Genomic DNA, 24,543 nt, shown 5'->3' with positions numbered 1-24,543 from the left:
CTCAAATGTGTACATAGTGTTGCCCTAGTTTTTGAACTGCCTTTGTTGATTTATGGGATGAATCTGATTAACTTAAGCTAAAATTTAAGAAGTAAACTTTGAGAATAAAGTGGTTATAGTAGTCTCCTGCTAGCTTTTAAATGGGTAGCTTAATAAAGGTGTATGTTTAATACAATGCTTGTGTAAAAATCATAACAAGTCTATATATAGACACCACTAACAAGGCAAAACTTAATATTTCAAGCCAAGTGATTTTAAATGTAGGTTTCATATTACATCAGTTAAGATATAAACTCGACAAGTCATATAGATTTAAACATGATATCTACACATTGTGTATATTTACATATATTCAGAAGTTTATATTTACACTAAGTATGAGATTTTTGTACCAGTAATATAGGGATGGGCAGATACCTTGCAAGTGCTGATTGATTGTTTTATCAGTAATAACTAGATGTTCGTTCAATTATAAATATAGAATTCATTTGAGTTTGATTGTGTATGTAGCTATATAGTATAAACTTATAAACACACTCTGGAATACATTCCTGGTAAACCAACCAGTACTGAGCAATGTGTGTAGTTTCTTGCTTAAGGAAACAACGGCTTAAGTCTGACAGGGTTCATTTGAAGCACCACTGTTGGAGATATTACAGCATCAGACATAGTATAGCCAACAAAAATCATATTTCTAGAAAAAACATGCTGCATAAAGGAAACAACCATATCAATCCAGATATTATAGACTTAACTTCCTCAATAAATCAATACCAATGAGCATATAATAAAAATCACTGCCTTATGTAGCCATGTTATCTTTTATATACTTTTATCAAGGCATGTAGAAGTAAAGAGAAAATGTTTGAAGTGTCACATGACATTCTTGTTTTGTTTACATGATGACAAAGAATATACATAAACTGATAAGTATAATATATCAGTACGTAATTGTGGACCTAGTTACTTTATTACAAAGACACTCTTTTGATTACAATATTCCCCTTTTCTCACAGCTAAACTTTTTCAAATTTGTTTGGGTTTTAAGTCATAGAGATAATTTGTTTGGGTTTTAAGACATAGAGACATTGTTTTATATCATATGGCACACTTCCAGGTTTGAAAGTGGTGGAAGACTTTCTGTTAAAAGCTACTTCCATTATTTAAAGTACAAAAAAGGTGCCAAGAGTGATGCTGAACTACTTAACTATATTGGCTCAAACTTGAACGCCCGGGTTTTTGATATTGATCATTTAAATTTAATGTAAACATGTGTGACATGATTCCTGGTTAAAATGTTCAAATTTCTTCATACATTGAGGAAAGATATAATATACTGGAATGCTATTGAAGCTATAAAGATCAATATCCTTGGCAGGTATTTCTCAGAATTACTTATGGCCATTTCTTTTTTCCCGTATCTTATTTTGTTTGAAATATTGACAAAAAAAAAAACTACATACAACAAAACAGCAATAACATTTAGAACTAAGAAGTGACCAAGTACATGTATGATAGCTTCAGCTTTGATAATGAAGAATATGATTGTACTGACAAAGAAAAGCCAAAAAGAAAAAAAAACATGCCTGCATATTGTTGTATATAAGAGCATTGTGAAGCCAAATAACATGCTATGATGCATTCTGTTTTAAGTACTTGAAATGTTTATAAAAATTGAAGTATATGCTGAGGAGAATTTTTGCATCAACTTCATTCGCTGTCACAGAGGTATATATGTATTTACATACTTAATATGCAAATTCTATTATATTAAGTGTTATTTTCATAGGTACTTTAATTGAGAATAGTATTATAACTAATAAGTTTTACAAACCTGTTACTGAGGAATTATGTTCTTGATGACATAAATATTGTGTCACTGTGACCTTGACCTAATGATCATAATATCAATAGGGGACTTCCACAGGATGTGAACAACGTCCCTACAATGTTCCCTACAAACTAAGGCTCATTACTTCTCAAGTAATTGGTAAGACAATGAAATTTACACAAAATGTAACAAATTAATAGGGACCACAAAACTTTCATGACTCTAAATTTTAAGACTGTAGGCAAGAGTTTTCCAGTTTTTGGTCAACAAACTTTAGTAGTTAAGGCTATGGTGACCTTGACCTATTGACCTCAAACTCATAAAGTATCATAATTATTCTGGCCATGGGACTTTAAAACTTCTATCAATAACCGATCCCTCTAATTGACATCAGCATGGAAACTTATATTTACACAAAGCAAACTTAAACTTATAATATTCTAAAACAAACACTGCACAGTATATCATAAACCACAAAATTAAAAGCAAATTTTAAAGCAAAACTTTTTTCCTAATTTAATAGGCACATGTTCAATCACACTACAGCATGCATTAACATATTCTGTGTATTTTGAATTGCTTTTACACTTCTGTGATGTTTTGTGTGATAGCTTATTAATATTTGATAACAATTACTAACTATTCTGTGATAGCTTGTAACTTAAAAATCTTCATATAATAGCTTGTTACTTATAAAGCTTCATGTAATAACTAATAGCTTAAAATCTTCATATTCTAGCTTATAACTTATAAATCTTAATATGGGACAGCTTATATCTTATAAAATCTTCATGTGAAGGCTTATAATTTATAAATCTGTATATATGAAAACTTATAACTTTTATCTTTTACTTTATAATTATGTAAAAGCTTATAACTTACACATCTTCATGTGATAACTTATAATTTTTCATAAGATAGCTTATAACTTAAAAATCTTATGTAAAAATGTATAAATTTTAAGAGGCAGTTTTTAACCTTTTTCTTTCTTATTGTTTTAATCTGATGAACATCAAGGTTTCTTTATAACAAAACAGGCATTTGAAAGGTTTGGGTAAATTAAGGCAGCCATAAATTGTTCCTTTATCATTGTAAAAAGCATTGCGTGATCATATATTACAATCTCATATTTTTTACTTCCAACTAAACAACTAAAGGAAACTTGAACATAGACTGTTTGTATGAATTCATATGAGCCGCGTCACGACAAAACCAACATAGTGCGTTTGCGACCAGCATAGATCCAGACCAGCCTGCGCATCTGCGCAGTCTGAATAGGATCCATGCTGTTCGCTATCAGTTTGTAAAAGGGTTGGTAAGCGATATAGCTGATGCGCAGGCTGGTCTGGATCCATGCTGGTTTCTAAAAGCAGTACATTAGTTTTGTCATGGCGCGGCTCATATCTATTTTGTATTGATTCTCTCATATCATCAATATTATTATGCAGCTTATGGAAATAAAACATAGTATGATGATTGACGATGGTAACATTAACCCATATCCTGCTGGCAGCAACTGATTCTACCCAGTACAAACCAAGATCAGCCCGGTACATCTGTGCTGTCTGAGCAGGGTCTGCACTGTACACCATTCAGTCAGTACATAGTTTGAAATTTTCTCTGAACATTACGAAAGATTTTGTCCAGATCGAAAGAAGGACAAGCCAATTTAAGACATTATGGTACAGTCAAATCAATAAGGACCCTTGAAACAACTTGTTCTTTGCAAATCTCATCAACTTGGGCAGTAACTACATATTTACATCTGGAACTTTATGGTGAATAAAAAACCATATCTCTTCAAATATAAATTAGTGCATAATTGATAGATCAGACTGTTGGATAATTAGTCCTAGAAAAGAAAGTAAATTAATGTGATAAAGTCACTATTCTTAAATCTTAAAATACATATGTAAATGGCCAAAGGCATATGTATGCTAATACTAGTAGGTGAATAAAAGATTGATTGATTTATTGATTGATATAACTATTCTTGCAGCAGTGCCTTATCTCACACAAATTATTACAAGCTCTCGTGAAACTATGATATCTAAATGTATATATTTTGTAACCAGGAAATCATCGTAAATGTCACGTTATAATCAATTATACCATATTGCATTAGTTCTATGCTGTGTAATAAATAGATACAACCGTGTGTCCATATCATATATGGATATTATAATAGTCAAAGTATTGGCTTTTTCTACATTATCACAGCTAGGACTTATGTTGCTATGAGTAATATTTTGCTGACATTTATTGGAAGACAGATCTGACATCACATAAGAACAAGATATGTTTGTAAAACTTGTATGCCCCCTATCAGCAGCCCATTAGTCATGTGATAAGGTTATTATGCATGACTGCTGACCCAGTGATCAAACAATTAATAAGGGTTATCAAGTATCTACAGGTCATAACCTTGACCTTTGACCCCTTGACCCAAAACTCAATAGTGGTCATCTGCTGGTCACGACCAATCATCATACAAAGTTTGAAGTTCCTAGGCCTAAGCGGTTTTAGTTAATTGACCGTTTTTACCTACAACGTCAATGTGACCTTGACCTTTGACCCCTTGACCCCAAAATCAATAGGGGTCATCTGCTGGTAATGACCAATCACCATGCCAAGTTTGAAGTTCCTAGGCCTAAGGGTTTTTTTATTATTTATCGGAAACTGTTTTAACATACAAGGTCAATGTGACCTTGACCTTTGACCCCAAAATCAATAGGGGTCATCTGCTGGTCATGACCAATCACAATGCCAAGTTTGAAGTTCCTAAGCCTAAGCATTCTTAAGTTATTGATCAGAAACCGTTTTTACTTACAAGGTCAATGTGACCTTGACCTTTGACCCTTTGATCCCAAAATCAATAGGGGTAATCTGCTGGTCATGACAAATCACCATACCAAGTTTGAAGTTCCTAGGCCTAAGCGTTCTTAAGTTATTGATCAGAAACAGTTTTTACTTACAAGGTCAATGTGACCTTGACCTTTGATCCCTTGACCCAAAACTCAATAGGGGTCATCTGCTGGTCATGACCAATCACCATACCAAGTTTGAAGTTCCTAGGCCTAAGGGTTCTTAACTTATTGATCTTATAGGCATTTTTACCTACAAGGTCAATGTGACCTTGCCCTTTGACCCCTTAACCCCAAAATCAATAGGGGTCATCTGCTGGTCATGACCAATCACCATTCCAAGTTTGAAGTTCCTAGGCCTTAAGGGTTCTTTAGTAATTGATCAGAAACCGTTTTTACCTAAGAGGTCAATGTGACCTTGACCTTTGACACCTTGACCCCAAAATCAATAGGGGTCATCTACTGATCATGACCAATCACCATATCAATTTTGAAGTCCCTAGGCCTCAGGGTTCTTTTGTTATTGATCGGAAACGGTTTTTTCCAAAGAGGTCAATGTGACCTTGACCTTTGACCCCTTGACCCCAAAATCAATAGGGGTCATCTTCTGATCATGACCAATCACCATACCAAGCTTGAAGTTCCTAGGCCTTAAGGTTCTTTAGTTATTGATCGGAAACCGTTTTTGTTTACAAGTTCAATGTGACCTTGACCTTTGACCCCTTGACCCCAAAATCAATAGGGGTCATCTACTGGTCATGACCAATCACCATACCAAGTTTGAAGTTTCTAGGCCTAAGGATTCTTTAGTTATCACTCGGAAACCGTTTTAACCCAAGAGGTCAATGTGACCTTGACCTTTGACCCCTTGACCCCAGAATCAATAGGTGTCATCTACTGATCATGACCAATCACCATACCAAGTTTGAAGTTCCTAGGCCTTAAGGTTCTTTAGTTATTGATCGGAAACCGTTTTTGCTTACAAGGTCAATGTGACCTTGACCTTTGACCCCTTGACCCCAAAATCAATAGGGGTCATCTACTGGTCATGACCAATCACCATACCAAGTTTGAAGTTCCTAGGCCTAAGGGTTCTTTAGTTATGACTCGGAAACCATTTGGTCTACGGACCAACGGACCGACAAGTGCAAAGCAATATACCCCCTTTTCTTCGAAATGGGGGCATAATAATTTAAATTTCTATTGTAAGCAATGGCTCAGGAGTAGTTAAAATTTTCTGATAAAACTGTTGGTATGTTTTATTATGCTGGCCAAACAAGTTTTTATTCCAATAAAAAACAATTTATTAACCTATCTGTGTAATGGATCTGCCTAACTTTGAATCTGGAACAGACCATTCAGTGTTTCAAGGTATTTCCATACAAAAATACTATAACTGACCTACAACCATCAGTATGGTATGGCCAGGCTCTCTACTACTAGTGGTAAATGCTAATCACTTTTAATAAAAGCAGTTAAAGGGTATAGTGATATTTTTTTCTTAACTCTTCTGAAATGGAGTTGTGGCTTTTTTTAACTGGAGCGGTCAATAGTAAATTCAACAGATTTAAAGAGCTTATCAAAATAAAGTAGCCAACATGTAGATACAGTAAAGGACAGACATTATTAATGCAGGTGCTCAATCAACAAGACTTTACACCCTTCATCTTTTTATCTTTATATCTGCTTTATATTTGCATTAACTCAATTTGATGTTTATAAATTCCTAGATTACAAATCTACAGATTAAAATTTGCCCACTTTACACTGACCTTAATTTCACACATTTTTACTGATGACAAATGAAAAAGTTCAAGGAACAATGGCGTTGTGCTTTTTCTATATTGTCTTTTTCCTCTTACTTTAAAGTGCACTTCTTACTAAACCTAATGTAAACATTGCAACAATTGGTTCCAACTTCACTTTTATGTATATATGATGACACTTCATTCTAATTACATTAAGATTTTGTGTACCATGCCTCTGACTTACCCAACAATAGCAATGACGAAGCATGCCACCCAGGTGAGCGTGCCAGTCTCATAGAATGTGGAGGTTACCACATCAGCCTGACAGAATTGGCACTTGATGCGCACTGGTGACTCCCGGAAATGCTGCACTACAGTATAAGCGGGCTGGGTCACAACCACGGTGCTGGTGTTCTGCCCATATTGGGTGTTATACTGGGCTATAAATAAACAATTTACAATTAATACACAATGAGAGTACATAACCAAGACCTAAAAAAAACCTCAAAGGCATAGAATACCACTTAATTATACATAAATAACATCTAACAAATAACAACATTACTTGTTTACCAAATTGATATAAAATGACAGACTAAGGCTGTTTTTTGGGTGTGTTTTTTTCCATGACAAACAACTTACAAGTATAGATGAATAACAAGATATGTTTGTAAAACATGTATGCCCCCTATCAGCAGCCAATTAGTCATGTGATAAGGTTATTATGCATGACTTCTGACCCAGTGATCAAACAATTAATAAGGGTTATCAAGTATCTACTGGTCATGACCTTAACCTTTGACCCCTTGACCCAAAACTCAATAGGGGTCATCTGCTGGTCATGACCAATCATCATACAAAGTTTGAAGTTCCTAGGCCTAAGCGTTTTTAGTTAATTGATCGGAAACTGTTTTTACCTACAAGGTCAATGTGACCTTATCCTTTGACCCCAAAATCAATAGGTCATCTGCTGGTCATGACCAATCACCATACCAAGTTTGAAGTTCCTAGGCCTAAGGGTTCTTTAGTTATTGATCAGAAACCGTTTTAACATACAAGGTCAATGTGACCTTGACCTTTAACCCAAAAATCAATAGGGGTCATCTGCTGGTCATGACCAATCACCATGCCAAGTTTGAAGTTCTTAGGCCTTAAGGTGCTTTAGTTATTGATCGGAAACCGTTTTTACTTACAATGTCAATGTGACCTTGACCTTTGACCCCTTGATCCCAAAATCAATAGGGGTAATCTGCTGGTCATGACAAATCACCATACCAAGTTTGAAGTTCCTAGGCCTAAGTGTTCTTAAGTTATTGATCAGAAACCGTTTTTACTTACAAGGTCAATGTGACCTTGACCTTTGACCCCTTGACCCAAAACTCAATAGGGGTCATCTGCTGGTCATGACCAATCATCATACAAAGTTTGAAGATCCCAGGCCTAAGCCTTTTTAGTTAATTGATCTGAAACCATTTTTACCTACAAGGTCAATGTGACCTTGACCTTTGACCCCTTGACCCCAAAATCAATAGGTCATCTGCTGGTCATGACCAATCACCATACCAAGTTTGAAGTTCCTAGGCCTAAGGGTTCTTAAGTTATTCATTGGAAAGCATTTTTACCTACAAGGTCAATGTGACCTTGCCCTTTGACCCCTTGACCCCAAAATCAATAGGGGTCATCTACTGATCATGACCAATCACCATATCAAGTTTGAAGTCCCTAGGCCTAAGGGTTCATTCGTTATTGATTGGAAACCGTTTTTACCTACAAGGTCAATGTGACCTTGACCTTTGACCCCTTAACCCCAAAATCAATAGGGGTCATCTACTGATCATGACCAATCACCATACCAAGTTTGAAGTTCCTAGGCCTTAAAGTTCTTAAGTTATTGATCGGAAACCGTTTTTACCTACAAGGTCAATGTGACCTTGACCGTAGACCCCTTAACCCCAAAATCAATAGGGGTCATCTGCTGGTCATAACCAATCACCATACCAAGTTTGAAGTTCCTAGGCCTAAGGGTTCTTTTGTTATTGATCAGAAACCGTTTTTACCCAAGAGGTCAATGTGACCTGGACCTTTGACCCCTTGACCCCAAAATCAATAGGGGTCATCTACTGATCATGACCAATCACCATACCAAGTTTATAGTTCCTAGGCCTTAAAGTTCTTTAGTTATTGATTGGAAACTGTTTTTGCTTACAAGGTCAATGTGACCTTGACCTTTGACCACTTGACCCCAAAATCAATAGGGGTCATCAACTGATCATGAGCAATCACCATACCAAGTTTGAAGTTCCTAGGCCTTAAGGTTCTTTAGTTATTGATCGGAAACCGTTTTTGCTTACAAGGTCAATGTGACCTTGACCTTTGACCCCTTGACCCCAAAATCAATAGGGGTCATCTACTGGTCATGACCAATCACCATACCAAGTTTGAAGTTCCTAGGCCTAAGGGTTCTTTAGTTATCACTCGGAAACCATTTGGTCTACGGACCGACGGACCGACGGACCGACAAGTGCAAAGCAATATACCCCCTTTTCTTCGAAATGGGGGCATAATAAAGAGTCAATGTCTGTAGTTAAACAGCAAATATCTCCTAGACTTAAATGACCAAGCAAAATGTTCATGAAATGTCTTCTGAAGGTCATGCCAAATGCAAGTAGCTTTTAAATAAAGGCAGTTCTGCTTTTCATAGCCCATGCATAACGGTAAAAGATATTCTACCTCATATCATATGATAAAATAAATTTCTAAAATTACAGTCAACTGAATGTCACACTCTCACATGGCACATACCTTCTCAAAGCAATTAAAGAAAGTCATATTTATGAAATACAAATGTATATTCCTTTGTTGGTTTGTTCTAAAGACTAATTGACGCTTCCAGTCTTTTAAGCTTTAATATGCTCTATTGTGAAGTCATTCTTTTTTATATACATTGTAGTATACTCTCACAAAAAAAGTACAAAACAGAATAGTTTTTATTTTTAACTGGTCACACGACAGTGGGTATATTAAAGTATTTAATTACAGTACAGAAATCTTATCTTACTAGGAAGCTTATAAATGACAAGATAAATCTATATATCCTATCATAGCTTAAAGAATGATCAATATTTTACCCTAATCAAACAATGTTATACTAATCAACTTCTAGCCAAATATATCTATAGTATACATTTATGTATGATCATAACCATTAACAGGTAAAGTAAATAGTATACTGGTCAGCTGCCAAACAAGCTAATATCTGTAATAGAACTGAATTATTAATACATGTACATGAAAACTTAGAATATGTCCTAATTTGTGGTATTTGTTTTTAGGAGAGACACAGACAAAAAAATTATAATACATCCTTAAATCAATACCTTCCAAAGGGTGTTTTTTATGTTATATTAATACAATAGAGAAATAAATCTTGAAATAAATCTATAAACAATTAGTGACAGGTTATTTATATTAAAGGTTCAATGTTAACACAGTGGCATTTTGTTTCATGGGAGAAACATGTACAACAGAGTTTTGCATTAAACTTTAATATTGTTTTTTTTTTAATTTCGTTTTTTGTTGTGGGCGAAAAAGTTCATTTATCATAAATGATGTTTCACTGCCTTTGTTCAATAAGGATATGTTACTTAATATGACCAAAAAAATCTATGGTTCCTTTGCCAAAAACATACTAATTAAGACATGCATAATTAAAACAATACTAATTAGTTATTGGCCATTGCCATGCTAAATATCTTTTTACTTTGTAAGCTTCACAAAAAATTTACACATTGAAAAAACTAAGGTATTAGAACACTATATTTACTATAAAAGTGAACATAAATCTGGAGGGTGTGTTGCTTCAAAAATTGATAATTTCATCTACAGTCAAACAACCAGTAATATACTGGCATGGTGCTTATAAACAGGTAAAACAAAATAATACAATATTCACAGAACAATAATTTTTCACAATTTTTTTACTAGACTAGTCATTCCTTCTTGTTACCAAACCTTCAAATGATGCAAGTTCTGAAATAAACATTGACAACAAACTACTATACAGAATGAAGACAACAATGGACTTGGTGAATTGTTTGACAATGTTAAATTTTATCATGTTCTTAAAGCACTGTTGAACTAAATGTATATCTAAAACACTTCCATCTCAAGCTGTCATTTCTGGAGCCCTTTATCAATCATGTGCAAATCAGCCCATTATCAATCATGTGCAAATTAAGATGAAAAGTTTGACAGCCAATGCAAATTGCCTTATCAAAATGCACAAATGCAGAAGGCTGGAGTGGCTCTGTACTGAGCATTCTAAGCATAAAATGAAGGGCCATACTAAAGTTTCATCAAAACATTATCTTATTTTTTAAACTCAGTCTTGCATGGACACTTGGTTCGAAAAAGAAGCTAAAAAATTTATTACCTTATAAATATGCCACAAGACATAACAATATCAACAGTATGGAGTCTTTTTTAAGTTCATTTACCTTATAGAAAATCTAAGCAAAGAATTGTCTCCAATCCAAAACAAGTATTTTATCACTTCATGCCACAATAGTAAACTATCATTCAATCATCTTTCAACAATTCTCAAGAATTTGAAATAATCTCTTTCTTTCCACTAAAGTCCCTCTACCATTCTTAAAGTGTTCCATCCATTAAAAGCTTATATAAAATCAGCCAACTTTATCACTTTTCTCTGTTCCTATAATCTCATAATAGTTACAGCACATAGATTAATAATTAAGCTCTTTGTCACAAAGACACTTAAATATGAAATTATCTCTTTTTTTGCAAGAGTTGTTTCCCTTTTTGCTAAAAATTATCTCCCTTTGGCTTTTTGTGGAACAGTAGCTTGTTTTATTTAATAAACAGAGAGAGCTTATGATGGATGTACCACTTTCATTAACAAATTCTAGATGGCATTCCAACATTCAATCTTGCTTTTCATACATGCAAAGGTAGTGTAAACGATTTAGAAATCTTGCAGGGAATGTTTGACGTTATCATGCAACAAAACAAAACTGATAGGACTCTGGATCTATCATATTATGATGTGACTCTGGGACTATCATAATCATAATAGGTGTGCTTTCAAAAATTATCTTAAAAATGGGTTATAACTTTACTAACAATCAAGTATATCTATCAAACCAATTTTTATATCATATCAGAATTTTTTTACTTTAAATGACACCTGAGAGAAATAAATTATAAGAAATTATCTTTGTAATATACATTTTTATATTCATGTATATATTTAAGAACTTTGCAAAAAGATACTTAAATAAATATAACAAGTGTACAAAAGGACGTACTTGTATTAAAAAAATCTTTTGATATTATTTTCTTTTTTTTTTCAGTACAGTACTTTTAGTTCAATTTAAAAAGCTTAGAGTTGGAGTGAAAATGCCTTTGCAGAACACAAAAATATGCATTGATAGATACACTTATAATGACACAACTTCACAAAAAGAGGATGTGATCAATATTGCTCATAATGTTACCTGGCTGGTACTGGGCTGGATAAGGAGCTAAAGAAAATAAATAAAACAAAAAACATTAATTAGTGAGGAAGAAAAAGTTCCCAATGAGAAGACTCATCCTGTGGGTCACAATCCTCCCCCACCCCCCCACCCCCCCAACCCCACCTCAAAGAAAAGAATATCAATCTAAAGAAGATTAAATTATCACCAAATTTCTGAAAAATAAACAACTCTCAATATATGATATTTTGCACAATTTGTAAAGACATTTACCAAATTAGCATGATACACAGTTTCAAAGAATGCAAGCACTTCTTAAGATGGAATATTCATCGAGTTATACAATTCTTGACTTTATTTAAATATTATTGTAAGATTTCACAAAAAAGTAGTGAAAGAGATAATGATGAAGTTTCAGTTTAACCAGCAGTTTTATGCAGTTTAACTAGGAGATTTATAAGTTTAAAGATGACACACAAAGTTAATTTATTATGAGGAATCTATGCCAAAAAATCATGTGTCTCAGATTTTTATCTTTAACATGTATGACATTTCAACTGGTGAATAGTCATTTGGCTTGGCTTTACTAAAGTAGTTGAACAGAAATAAAGTTGCAAACAAAACTAAACCTAGTTGATACACAAAGGAAAATATTAACCCTAAATAGTCAGTAAAATTAATGTTTAAGTACTGGTATTAAAGGTAGTTTATGTTGAATGTCAGTGTCAGTAAAATTTAATAGGTTTTTGACTGACCGTATTTTTATATCTTACTTATATCAGTAAACTCTGATGCTAGAAACACACAAATAATACATATACATAACAAAGTTCATTTGCATACAAAAATATATATACTGAATATTTGGATAAACCTTTTTGACTCAGTCTCCATGCTTTACATATATATGTATAGACATTTACATAAACATAAATGGTTATAACATACATAATGCTTATCTAAAATTATCTTCACTGACCATGCCCCGTCCTTGTAGTAACTGTATATAAGCTACGTCACAACAAAACCAACAACATAATGGGTTTGCGACCAGCATGGATCCAGACCAGCCTGCGCATCCGTACAGTCTGATCAGGATCCATGCTGTTCGCTTACAGACCCTATAACAAGTAAAGAAACTAACAGCAAACAGCATGGATCCTGATCAAGATAAGCAGATGCGCAGGCTGGTCTGGATGCATGCTGGTCGCAAACCCATTATCTTGGTTTTGTCATGACTCGAATAAATCTTGTATAATATAAAAAGAAAATTAATATTTACTTATCAACAATCTTCCACAACAATAATTAACTTTACCATGACCTCTACAATAAAAGGTTACATGCATATATCATTTAAGGTAATTGAATAGTAAATTTAAACACTGTGTTAGCTTTCAAATAATATGTAAGTAACTTTGAAAAAAGGTTACGTTTAGTTCTTCACAATTAAGTTAACTTTTCAAAGCATAAGTCCCACGATGAACACAAATAGTTCTAAGAGAATTGTCTTAAACCACTTTCAAAATGAGCTAGTGAGTGAGTTATATTTTATGGCAATTGACATGAATGAAGTCAGACTTCACTGTAACCTTTTTAAGAACTATGGAATTGATGTAAGAACTTCTCATTACATGTCAATTACCAATGTTGGGGTTGTTCAGATATAACATGTGCAATTAAGTGCATGTATATCATAGGTCTAGAAATTGGAAGTTCAGCATTACCTTTGTTGTGATATGTGTTAAGTCACAAAATATTTCAAAGCCATACAAAAAAGCTAATACAGTGAGGAACACAAGAAATTGTATGCGGAAATCATGAATAAAATTTTTATTATTATTATCTACATGGATATTTTCTTTACTGATATGATTGCATAGTATTAACTATTTCAATAAAAACTTTCAACAATTATTTATAGAGGCTTTATTCATGTAATAAGAAAAACAATCATATGGTATAAACAGTTAAGTAGAATATCATGCTTTTAACTTTTGTATAATTTAGTATAAAACATAATTAACAAAATTTAGATAAATTACAATCAGTTTAAAATACTTAAATATCAAAATGCTAAAACTGTGCTGCCAACGGTAGATTCTTGTTTTGCAGGATGGTCTAGCTATACAAAATAGTGTTATTAAAGTCATGGCTAAATCATCATCATCATGATCATCATCATCCATCATCATCACCATTTCTTCCACAAAAAGACATAGTTACAAGCATTTTGTATAAAACAGAAATAGCAAAATAAGCCTATTTTCTTATAATATAATCATATCATGTACAGACAACATGAATGAAACAGTATGCAATCATTCTATTTTCAAATATGCAAACAATTTGACAAGTTGGAAATATGTAACCAACACAAAATAAGTAATGAGAGGTTTTATGTTATCCCAAATTTTATGGATATACAAGATCATTTTATCTCTTTAAATTGAATAAGGATAAGGTAATATGAACTTGTATAGACCAGAGTGAGATATTAGGCTAATTTTGGCAATCAAACTTTAAGTTAAAAGAGCTCTACTGAAGTCGAACAGTCTAAAAAAATAAAATTTATACTTAAAGTTAAATTGAAAACTGATTTTTTTGCACCATTTTAGCCTGGTTTGTGTCAAACTAAAACAATGCATTTCATTTTTTTTTTAAACAATGTTTCTCATTTTTTTTTATCATTTTGCCCATTAAAATAATTCTTCTGGGAAAACAGAGTGAGGGAATGACCTGAAATTTTGTACATGCATTATTAGCCCAGTCCTTCATCAAACAGTACATAATTATTGAAAAAAAAAATCCATGCATGCGAAAAAACAACCAAACTCGGTGCAGTCCCTTTAATCATTTAATGTTATACAGAAGTATTGATTGGTGCTTCATTTTTATTGAAAAGACATTAAGATTCCAGCTTTTCTACTCAGGTGTAAGATAACATCTGTAAATCTCTTAACATTATTTCAGTTAGAGGCAGACAACTGAATAGAATAAACGATAGCTGCAACATAAATTAATTCAAGAGATTCATTCTCTAGTAGGAGAGAGTAGCATCCACCTTTTAGTTAACAACTTTACTTAACTTGTTACATCTTCTAATATAGAAGTTAGATCAACAAAAATGTTAGTAATTAAAGCAAAATAACAATTGGATAAACAAAATGAAAAACACACAATACATATCTCACCTGGTTGACCATACTGTGCTCCGTAACCTGCTAATTAATTTACAAAACAAAGAACCAATAAATAGCTATAAATATATTATACTGTATATATATTTCCAAGCAAAAGAAATAGCTATAGCATATGCTGAAGGTAAGATTGAACAATTTCTTGAACCCTTTGGCTAACTTAACTGTGATGATATTGCCCTACTTCTGTCTTCGACTTAGCTGTCTTATCTATAGAATTTATTCATTTTAAAAGGTTCAGAAATATTCATTTTTTCTTCATAAACCTGAGCGGTCTGTCATACACTTAAACCAAATAAAGGTAGTCATCTTATGTGTGAATGCTCAATTTTGAGCAAAACACAGATGAAATTTCTAGTCCAAAAACACAGGTTAAAATCCCAGTCCTAAAACACAGATGAAATTAAATTCCTAGTCCTTAAACACAGATGGAATTAAATTCCTAGTCCTAAAACACAGATGAAATTCCTAGTCCTAAAACACAGATGAAATTTCTAGTCCTAAAACACAGATGAAATTTCTAAGTACCGTAATATGTTCCAAATTCCCTTCATAGGTAAGTTTTTATGACAGTAGTTTTTTTTTTCAATAAGTTCAATCAACACCTTCATGTAATTATTCCATCCATCAAATAACTTGCATCACTTCCTCTAACTTGTTACTTTATATTTTTTCATGATTTCTTTTTTAACTAAAAAGCAACAGGGATGTTTTCATTTCACATCATTGTAATCTTTTTTACATTTCAATCTCTTTTAGCTGTCTTTATCAACACAGGTTATCAACACAGGATTAAGTAGTTACTGCACCTAATTTTCCTCAGCTATGATTTGATGGATGGTTAACCTTTACCTTATTTACCAAAAGCAAGATTTATAAATATAAAACTGAATTATACGTAAAGTCATAGAATTTCATATAAAATATTTCAGCTATAGGCAAACCGTGTCACTAACCATCTTCGGTCAAGTAAGACTACTTTCATAAAGTTTAATTTACATTTTAATTAACCAATCAATTTAATTTATTTTTTAATTAATTAATAAATGTAATGAAATTTAAAAATTCAAGGAAAATAATTTAATTTTAGGCTATCAGTGGACAGTCAGAGAAAAAGTGTAACCTACAATGACACATGGTAGTTTGTTCTGTAAATTCAACATAAACACAGGTTTGACTATATCTGGATCATAAAATTTATAAGAAAGTTCCCTATTTGGCTGAATAACATTATAGTGTATTATATTGTATATATACAATAGTAAACTTACCAGGTTGCTGCTGTGGGTAAGCTGCATCTGAACGTAAAGCAAATGAATCATTTTATAGAAATTAATATTTAAAGCCTTTTACAAAATACTCAAAAGGTTAGGATGGCTATTTTTTGTTTTCTTAGAATCTATTTCAAGTCTGTCACCTTCAGTATAAAACAACAGTCTGTATTAATATGAACATAATTATCATAAGTGGTATATGGACACAAGACTTTTGCAAATACAAAATATATTTAATCATAATAAGTGTTTGCTATTGTATTGTCCCTAACCGGGTTCATGAAACAATGAACATGGCTCCATATTTCGCTTTACTAACGAGTTTGGTTGTCTAAATCCTTTTTATTTTGTAATGTTTTCAAGTAAGACTTACAACAGTACATGAAAATTCACTGTGTACAAGCTAAATTTATACATTGTATAATTATATTTTAGCCACACTTTTATGAAAATGAAGTCGCGAGAGCAACTATTGAATGACCCTTTATTACCATGTCTAAATTACTGAGTCTCCAACAATCAAACACAAGTACTTCCATAGACAAATTTCTTTTATTTTTGTATTTGAAAAAAAAATCTATACACTCACTTGGTGGTGGTGGTCCCTTGCTATCAGGTCCTGGATAAGGTGGAGGTGCAGACATATTTCTCCCTGCAATTATAAACATTACATTATTAATTTAATTAACAATCATACCCTGCTGATAATATATACAGTCACATTTGGTCTCATACTAGACACATTGGTTTATTACTGTCAGTCTGATAATGAGATTAAATGCTCTATGACAGACCTACATGTACTGTCCTGCATTGTGCACATGTAGCCTTGATCTACATATAAGGCTCATTTTTTTCTTCTTCTTTCTTTCTTTTTAAGTCCTTTTATTCCAATTATGAGTTATTCTATGCAAAGGGAAATCAAATTCATCTTTGTATTCCTTTATATCTTACCAGTATGATATAAATGAATTTAAATTATAACAGAATAATTTACATGTTACATGTATTTAAACATTTTTTTTTAACTAAAAATTAGAGAAGTAAAGGGATAAAAAAAAAACTCAGAAATTAGAACATTGCACTAAAATTGCTTAGTTTTACGTTGAAGTCCACTATACTTTGGCAATTTTGACAAAAGAAGACAAATATCGGTCCTTCAAAATTTTTAGGGGAGCAAATGTCTGCTCTTCCATAACAGACAAGGGAGCAAAAAGAGGGATGCAGCTGTCCTGGGGGTGGGAGCTATGGTCTGTTACCCATTTAAACCAGCTTTATACAGCAAAAAAATATAATTAACAGTAATAATTGAACAAGTTTTTAATAACAAAGTGGGTAATTTAATTAATTATATCAATTCAACATGTTGTAAGTAACACTTACTTTCAATTAGTTTCCTATTACTTACTATATCTACTTTAACAATAACATGGTGAAAAAAATCTCAACAGGACTTCAATAAAGTGTATGAAGTATTCTATAGATCATAGATGTCTTATTTTTTAGATTATTTTTCACAGTTTGTTTGTGGTGTAAAATACAATCAATCATGTAATAGCCTAAAGCTAATTGTCTATTCAATGAAAGCAAATGCATTGACAAAAGATTCCATTCCTTCCAGTTCCATACTTAATATCTGGTCATGCATCGAAAAGGATGTTAAAAATCCAATACCTCCATTATGTAGAGTTTTTTATATCGCTTGAGGAGCAGGCACGATGGGCCTGCTTACAAAGCAAGCTTTACAGTAACGCCAGTACCTGCTAAATAGTGATGGTTTCGAAAACTTTCGTCCGAAGAATGAAATTGACACATCGCAACTTTTCGAATTACAAAATAACGACAAAAGCTGAGGAATTCTGATTGAAAAGGATGTGTAGACTGGTCTCCTGCATACTTCTATGGGAACCATAAAAGGACAGAGAACCAGAATAAATGGAAGCAGTGTATAAAATACTGAATGACAGTTTTAAAACCTTGCCTTTTTCATATTAACAAGTTAGAAGTAAGTTCAATTAGCTGAAAACATAGGGTGGCAGGTGAAAATCCATTAAGATTTCAACATTATTCATATATCTCACAGATCCTATTTAAAAAGAATCTAAGCTTAATTTCAGAGATAATATCTTTTAGTGTACTGTATGGACAATCAAAAGTTATTCATAGCTAATGTTTTTGTGACATGCTTATATGTTATACCGACATTTTATTTATTTGGTATCTTTTCTGTCCATCTATTTCTGTCAACATTTAACGACCTATTTCACAATGAATGCAGGGTTAAAATTTATGACATCCAGTCTTTGCCCACAACACAACTCCCTGGGTACCGCAACTCCCGTATATCATTTTTAAATACTATTTGATAAAAATAAAACATATATAAAACTTAAAAAGCCTTATGATAAAATAAACAGAGCTCGTTAAATGAATGATATTTTGAAATATTCACTATGACAGAGAAATTCATAAAAAAATATATTTTTACAGGTGTGCCAATATTTCTAGATTCTCAACATATTCAGATCAAAGAATTTCTCTTTTCTTCTTACTACTTCTTTTGAATAATATGTATGAAAACTCGTGACAAAGTGTGAGATGCTTTTTACCTTTATTTAACCAAAAAAATTGACGCAAATAATAGTGTATCCAAACTTTCTTGTGTTTATTTTGTTTCACTTCCTATTCAATGCGCATGTCCAAACGAGCCGTGTGCAAAAGGATAAAATAACTGACCGAATTTTAAAAGCGGATAAAAAAATACTGTTTAGTACATGAATGTGCCAACATGCCCGGGTCCGTTATCTAAGTGACTAAAGGGACGTATGGACACTAATTAAGCGTAGAATACACACATATATGTCACAGTTCACACTGTTCACTATTTAGGGGAGAAGTTGTGTAAGCGGCCGAATAGCCAGCCCGCATAGCTCAATCGGTTAGAGCGCGAGACTTGTAATCTCGACATTGTGGGTTCGATTCCTGGGCTGGCCAACTAAAATTACTAATCAGTCTTTCGGATGAGACTTTAAATCGAGGTCCCGTGTATGTGTGCTTAAACACTTGGCACGTTAAAGAACCAGGAGAAGCTTCTGGAATTGGGGCATCTTTCTGTATCTGTAATTGCACTATCCTCCAAAAAAAATAAAATGACTAATACTCTTCTGGAGAACTCGCCCATATGGGCAACCGGTGGCGAGTATAAATAAACGCAAATACACACACACACACAAGCGGCCGAATAGCTCAGTCGGTAGAGCCACGGTACGGTATTTCGAGGGTCACGGTTCGAGTCCTGGTCAGGCTGCATATTTTTCTCACCCTGTAAAATATATAAAAGCGAATAAGACACTATCCTGTAAGCTCGATAGGTAGAGTATCGGACGATCCGGGTTCGATTCCCGGAGGGTGCAGGTCACTTAGTTAAATAGTTAAATTGTGATTGATCATGAAATCCTTTTACGATCATTCGCACTGTACCACTACTCTTGCATGTACAGAAGTTATCAGTTCCTTGCGAAAGTGAAGGCATTTGCTCGACAACGTGTCCAGAAACGACGTGATAGCTATACTGTGCTCTGATAAATTCTTGCTTACTGCCGTGAACCGGAGTGAAAACTACCAATATCACCACATTATCACCACCACCATGAAAGCAGACAATTCAAATAGATCTACCGTCACATCTGTATTAAGTTTGTATTGTATAATTCATATTGTACCATATCAAAAATTACCAGTTACCACCAGTATTTTCTAAGCAAAAAATGCCAACATTATTTGCGATACCTGATCGAGGCTCTACGTTGAATGGTAGCCGGACATACACATACATGTAACTTTAAGCAGTCTGAATGCAAAAAACAAAAACAAAAAAAACACACGCACGCACGCACACACACACAAAAAAAACAAAAACAAATATTAAAAAATAAAATTTAAATTACCGCATATATAAACTGACCAGTGCAATTGAAATAGAAAAATATGCAAAAGATTATGAAGAGGTATATACTCAGAATTAAATTAAAAAAAATTAGTGCGTTTCTTTGCCGAATTTGAGTATTGCATAATTATCAATATTGAAATAGGATAATTTTTTTTTAAAAATGCGTATTTTAAAGTTATATACTAACAGATTCATAACCCCTGTCAGTATTTTGTCCAGGTAAGAGGATTTGTATGTTATTTTGATATGTTTTTATATGTACATTCCTTAAAAAGGGTAATGTATACACTCGGTTTTAAGTGCCAGCTTCCTACATGTAGCTTCTGCTTTGACAAAGTTATTGAAGATATAAATAGGTTACTTGTCCATATTTTGAGATTTGACAAGTGCATACTTATTCTAGTCGTTCTTTTGTATTCATTGATTTAAATTCGTAAGAATTGAAGGTCATCAAACAAGACAGAATAATTACATGTATGTTTCTGCCAATACTGCATTCGGGTGTTTAATTTATTTATATGTTTCAAATAAACCTCCAATACACAAAATTAATTCGTTCAAGCGCGTTTTAATTGCAAACTTTTACTTTAGCGTTTTTGGTTCCAAACTTGTTCTTATTGCTTTTCAGTCAAACTGGAATAAGATTTAACGAAGATCATATTTTTCAAGAACATACATGGCAATTTTGTGCAATTGTTTTATTCAACTTGCTTTCTTAAATGTTACTTTATAAAGCTTTAATATTTTTAGGGGTTCCTTATTAACTATAGTGCAGAAGTGCAAATCATTGATCTGGAAACAATAGGTACGTAACCGATAATTATTACACTTGCCGTCACTGTCCTTATTTCTTTTGCTAGTCATACCTTTATTGTCTGTTTCTTTATTTAGTTGTAAATTGCTGTCATTTATTGAATCACACTCTCCATACCCAGACTCAACATGGACATTATGTACAGCGTAAGAACGCTGTTAACGTTATATTATCATAATAAGAGCTTCTGGTGCATCATCGGATAAACAATAAATTGTATCAAAGCCATAAAAATGTAAATTTATATGTGTGTGTGTGTTTTTTAATAGCAGCTACTTTTTTCAAAGCTACATCTGATTTTCTTTTGGTATTTACCAACACTTGGTACAGCTCTGATACAAACAAATATCCCTAACTTTTATGCCTTTATACTTAATACTTGTTCTAAATACCTAGATATCACGATTAATAATTTAAGGAGAAGATAGTTCTATCCGCTTAGAAATGGATATTGAATGATTATAGATTCAATAATTTTGACAAGTTTGGCCATATAACCTGACAAAAATCCCAATAACGAAGTAATAATACAGCTTTATGTATTTAAGAGAGAAAAATGGAATTACTTAATTAAGTGGCAGCAGCCGTGTATATAGTTTATATAAACAGGCATGTGAGAAAACAACAATTATATTTATGACAAAAAATTACAAAACAGAGTAAAGTGACAGATAATGACAGATAGTATGTGAAACAATGTCAATGCTGTGAACATATGTGCGCAATAAAAATAAATGAATGAGATCGTTAAGTGCTATTAAGAACAAAATACAAATGCAAATCTTCTTGCGGAAGAATCTAGATTAAGTAAAACATGTTTGCTTTCACTATTCATAAATTGAAAATTCATGAGTATATATGATTTATGAAATAACAATTGTATAAAAAAGTCTTTATGGGGTCCTAAAAAAGGAGCAATTAAATAAATAATAACATTCATAACCGGGCTAACTATTTTAACATAACCCACAAACTCTAAGACTTCTATTCAAGTTATAAAATCTACCTGTTTTAATTGGCACTTTATAGTTCATACATGTAAAGTTGAAAACAAAACTAATGGTAAAATGTTGAATTATTTTTTAAAACCATAATCGATTTTAAAAGTTCTTCAATTTAGACATTACTAAATTTATACACTAAATACTCTAAAGAAACTGATCTTTGGATTAATTCTAACATCAATTATTCACCTAAAATATAACATAGAATTGACTGTTTGAAAATTAAGTAAATTGACAAGGGAGAAAATATTAAGAAGTATGCACAGAAAACCAAATCAAGATCAAATTGTAATTTCTTTGACATGAAACAAACCGTAGAACACATTAAAGCTTTTTATCATTAATTAATTTAACTCAGTAGGTCAGAACTATAGATTTAATTTGCACTGACAAATGCAATAGTTCTAACTCAACATATATCATACAAGATGGTGTAGATTGATTAAGTCCCTGGATCAATTTAATATATTTCAATTGGAAACGATAAAATATCTCAGACATCTGATCCACACAAAATAATAGGAACCAACATCGTATCAAATAAACTCAATTGTAGATCAATCGGCAACAAGACTTAACGAGACTTTTTAATACAGATAACATAGCTTTTTAGGCTTGATCAATATTTTTTCTGGTGCCTACAAAATTTCCATAAATTGAAAAGTGGACACCAAGATAATCAAAACAATCAACGATGTCGAGTATGTTACCCTCAAAGTCCACAGGACTCAAACCCTTTTTCCTTTTATAAATACAACTTTATTGTTTGTCTGTTTTTTTTGCTGCCCAAGTACTACAGTAATGATAAATTTAATTCAATGTTGTTGTTTTTTTTTTAACTCAATAGGATTATAAATATTAACTGTGGCATCAAAACAATTTAAACTTCAAAATTTGTGCTTTAAGTATGGCGTAACTTATCCGACAAAGAATTTAATCCTTTGAGATTCTGAGAAAGGAATGAGCTCAAAAAAGGCCAACGAGGCAAAGACAACGTTTACATGATGCAGCCCTGTCAAGTCATTTAAGAACAGTGAAAATAAAACTGCGGAAAATGTTCGCCTTGACATACGACAGACAAACAGTAAAGATTGTCATTGACTCTAACGCATGACTTAAGGTAAAATCTCCCTAATACATTACCACCGATTTGTAGAGTATTCTAATAGGCTAGAACGACTGTCTTTTGCTTTGAAATTGTCGTTAGAAGTGTCTATTTTTTCTTATTTTTTTCTATTAACATTTTTAATGTATCTCTCAGATACCTCATGAGAAGATAAAAGTGTTTAATATAAATTATTTGATTTTTTTATATTTATTGGCCAAATTATGCTAAAAATTAATAAAAAATATGGTAGCTGATATCTAAGTCGAATAAAATCAAAACTACACGTTAAAGTATCTAATATTTGACGCGATCAACCAAAAATTATATACTTGTATAAAACTTTAGGCAAAGTTTGAAACCAGACCCTTTCTTTGGTAAATTTAAGGGTTATTTTGAAAAAAGTTGTCTAAGTAGGAAAATGGTCAAACTCGTGTTTATATAATGGGTCGGGTAGGGTTAACATTTTTATACATGTATATTTCAAACATTTTAGTAGAAAAAATCATTTTTCTTTTGTGATTTGCACCTGAATACTAATATTTGTTTCTTTACATTGATCAATAAGAAAACATTTTTCATGGTGATAATATAGAGTATTTAAAGTTTCCTAATTTCGAAAAAAATGCCTTTCTAATATTCAAGCTTAGTTCAGGAAAAATATCCATAATTCTGTAACCATACGATAAATTTTGCTTATATTTTGCATACAGGTATCTTTTTAGGCACCTAAGTGATATTTGTTGTCATTTTTTTCAGTCCCTTATAGTGCCCATAAACTATGGGAGGCTTATATTAATAATGTCATACATGTATACTGTTTAATAAAGAAGTTTATAATATCTTTAATTAAACATTTACCATCTATATTTGAACTTAACCACTTATTCCATAAGAATTAAAGACTATTACACAACTTTTAATTTATTTTTGTGTATGACTTTAATGTGTACAGTCAGTTATATTTATGTATATATTATTCAATAACTAATATATATAGTACAGTAAATTGAAAGTTATCTCTAGCATGTCTATATCATTATTTATTATTATTTTATTGTTTATCCGACACAATAGTATTTCAATTAAGTCAAACTTATGATATCAAAATCAGTAAAACAATACATTTTCTGAAAGCTTATGTATTTGTCTATGGCTGCAGGTAAAAATATTTACAGTTCCCATTTAAATAAATGTTACATCATTTTTTAAAGAGAACTACTATAATAATTTTTGTTACAAAACTATTCATATGACAA

General features: G+C 32.3%; 1 protein-coding gene across 11 annotated transcripts in view; it reads right to left on the bottom strand.

The window, feature by feature from the left end:
- LOC132756645 (LITAF domain-containing protein-like) overlaps window positions 1-19,168 on the bottom strand; it is a 44,858-nt gene extending 25,690 nt beyond the window's left edge. The window contains exons 1-6 of one of the 11 annotated variants that reach the window (XM_060747772.1): window positions 19,022-19,160; window positions 17,002-17,064; window positions 16,410-16,436; window positions 15,133-15,162; window positions 11,960-11,986; window positions 6,688-6,883 (exon numbers count right to left, since the gene is read on the bottom strand). In XM_060747772.1, coding sequence (XP_060603755.1) covers window positions 6,688-6,883; window positions 11,960-11,986; window positions 15,133-15,162; window positions 16,410-16,436; window positions 17,002-17,056 — 335 coding nt within the window. In that variant the 5' untranslated portion in view covers window positions 17,057-17,064; window positions 19,022-19,160. Of the gene's footprint in view, window positions 1-6,687; window positions 6,884-11,959; window positions 11,987-15,132; window positions 15,163-16,409; window positions 16,437-17,001; window positions 17,065-19,021 lie in introns of all 11 variants that reach the window. The other 10 variants (XM_060747773.1, XM_060747765.1, XM_060747766.1 and 7 more) reach the window with 10 other exon arrangements.
- Between the last annotated feature and the right edge of the window lie 5,375 nt (window positions 19,169-24,543).

Source organism: Ruditapes philippinarum, unplaced genomic scaffold, assembly GCF_026571515.1.
Source record: "Ruditapes philippinarum isolate M1 unplaced genomic scaffold, ASM2657151v2 ctg1507_1_1_1_1, whole genome shotgun sequence".
In the NCBI taxonomy this organism is placed as follows: domain Eukaryota; kingdom Metazoa; phylum Mollusca; class Bivalvia; order Venerida; family Veneridae; genus Ruditapes; species Ruditapes philippinarum.
The sequence above is the reverse complement of the archived record's forward strand: the minus strand, read 5'-3'. Positions and strand labels throughout refer to the sequence as shown.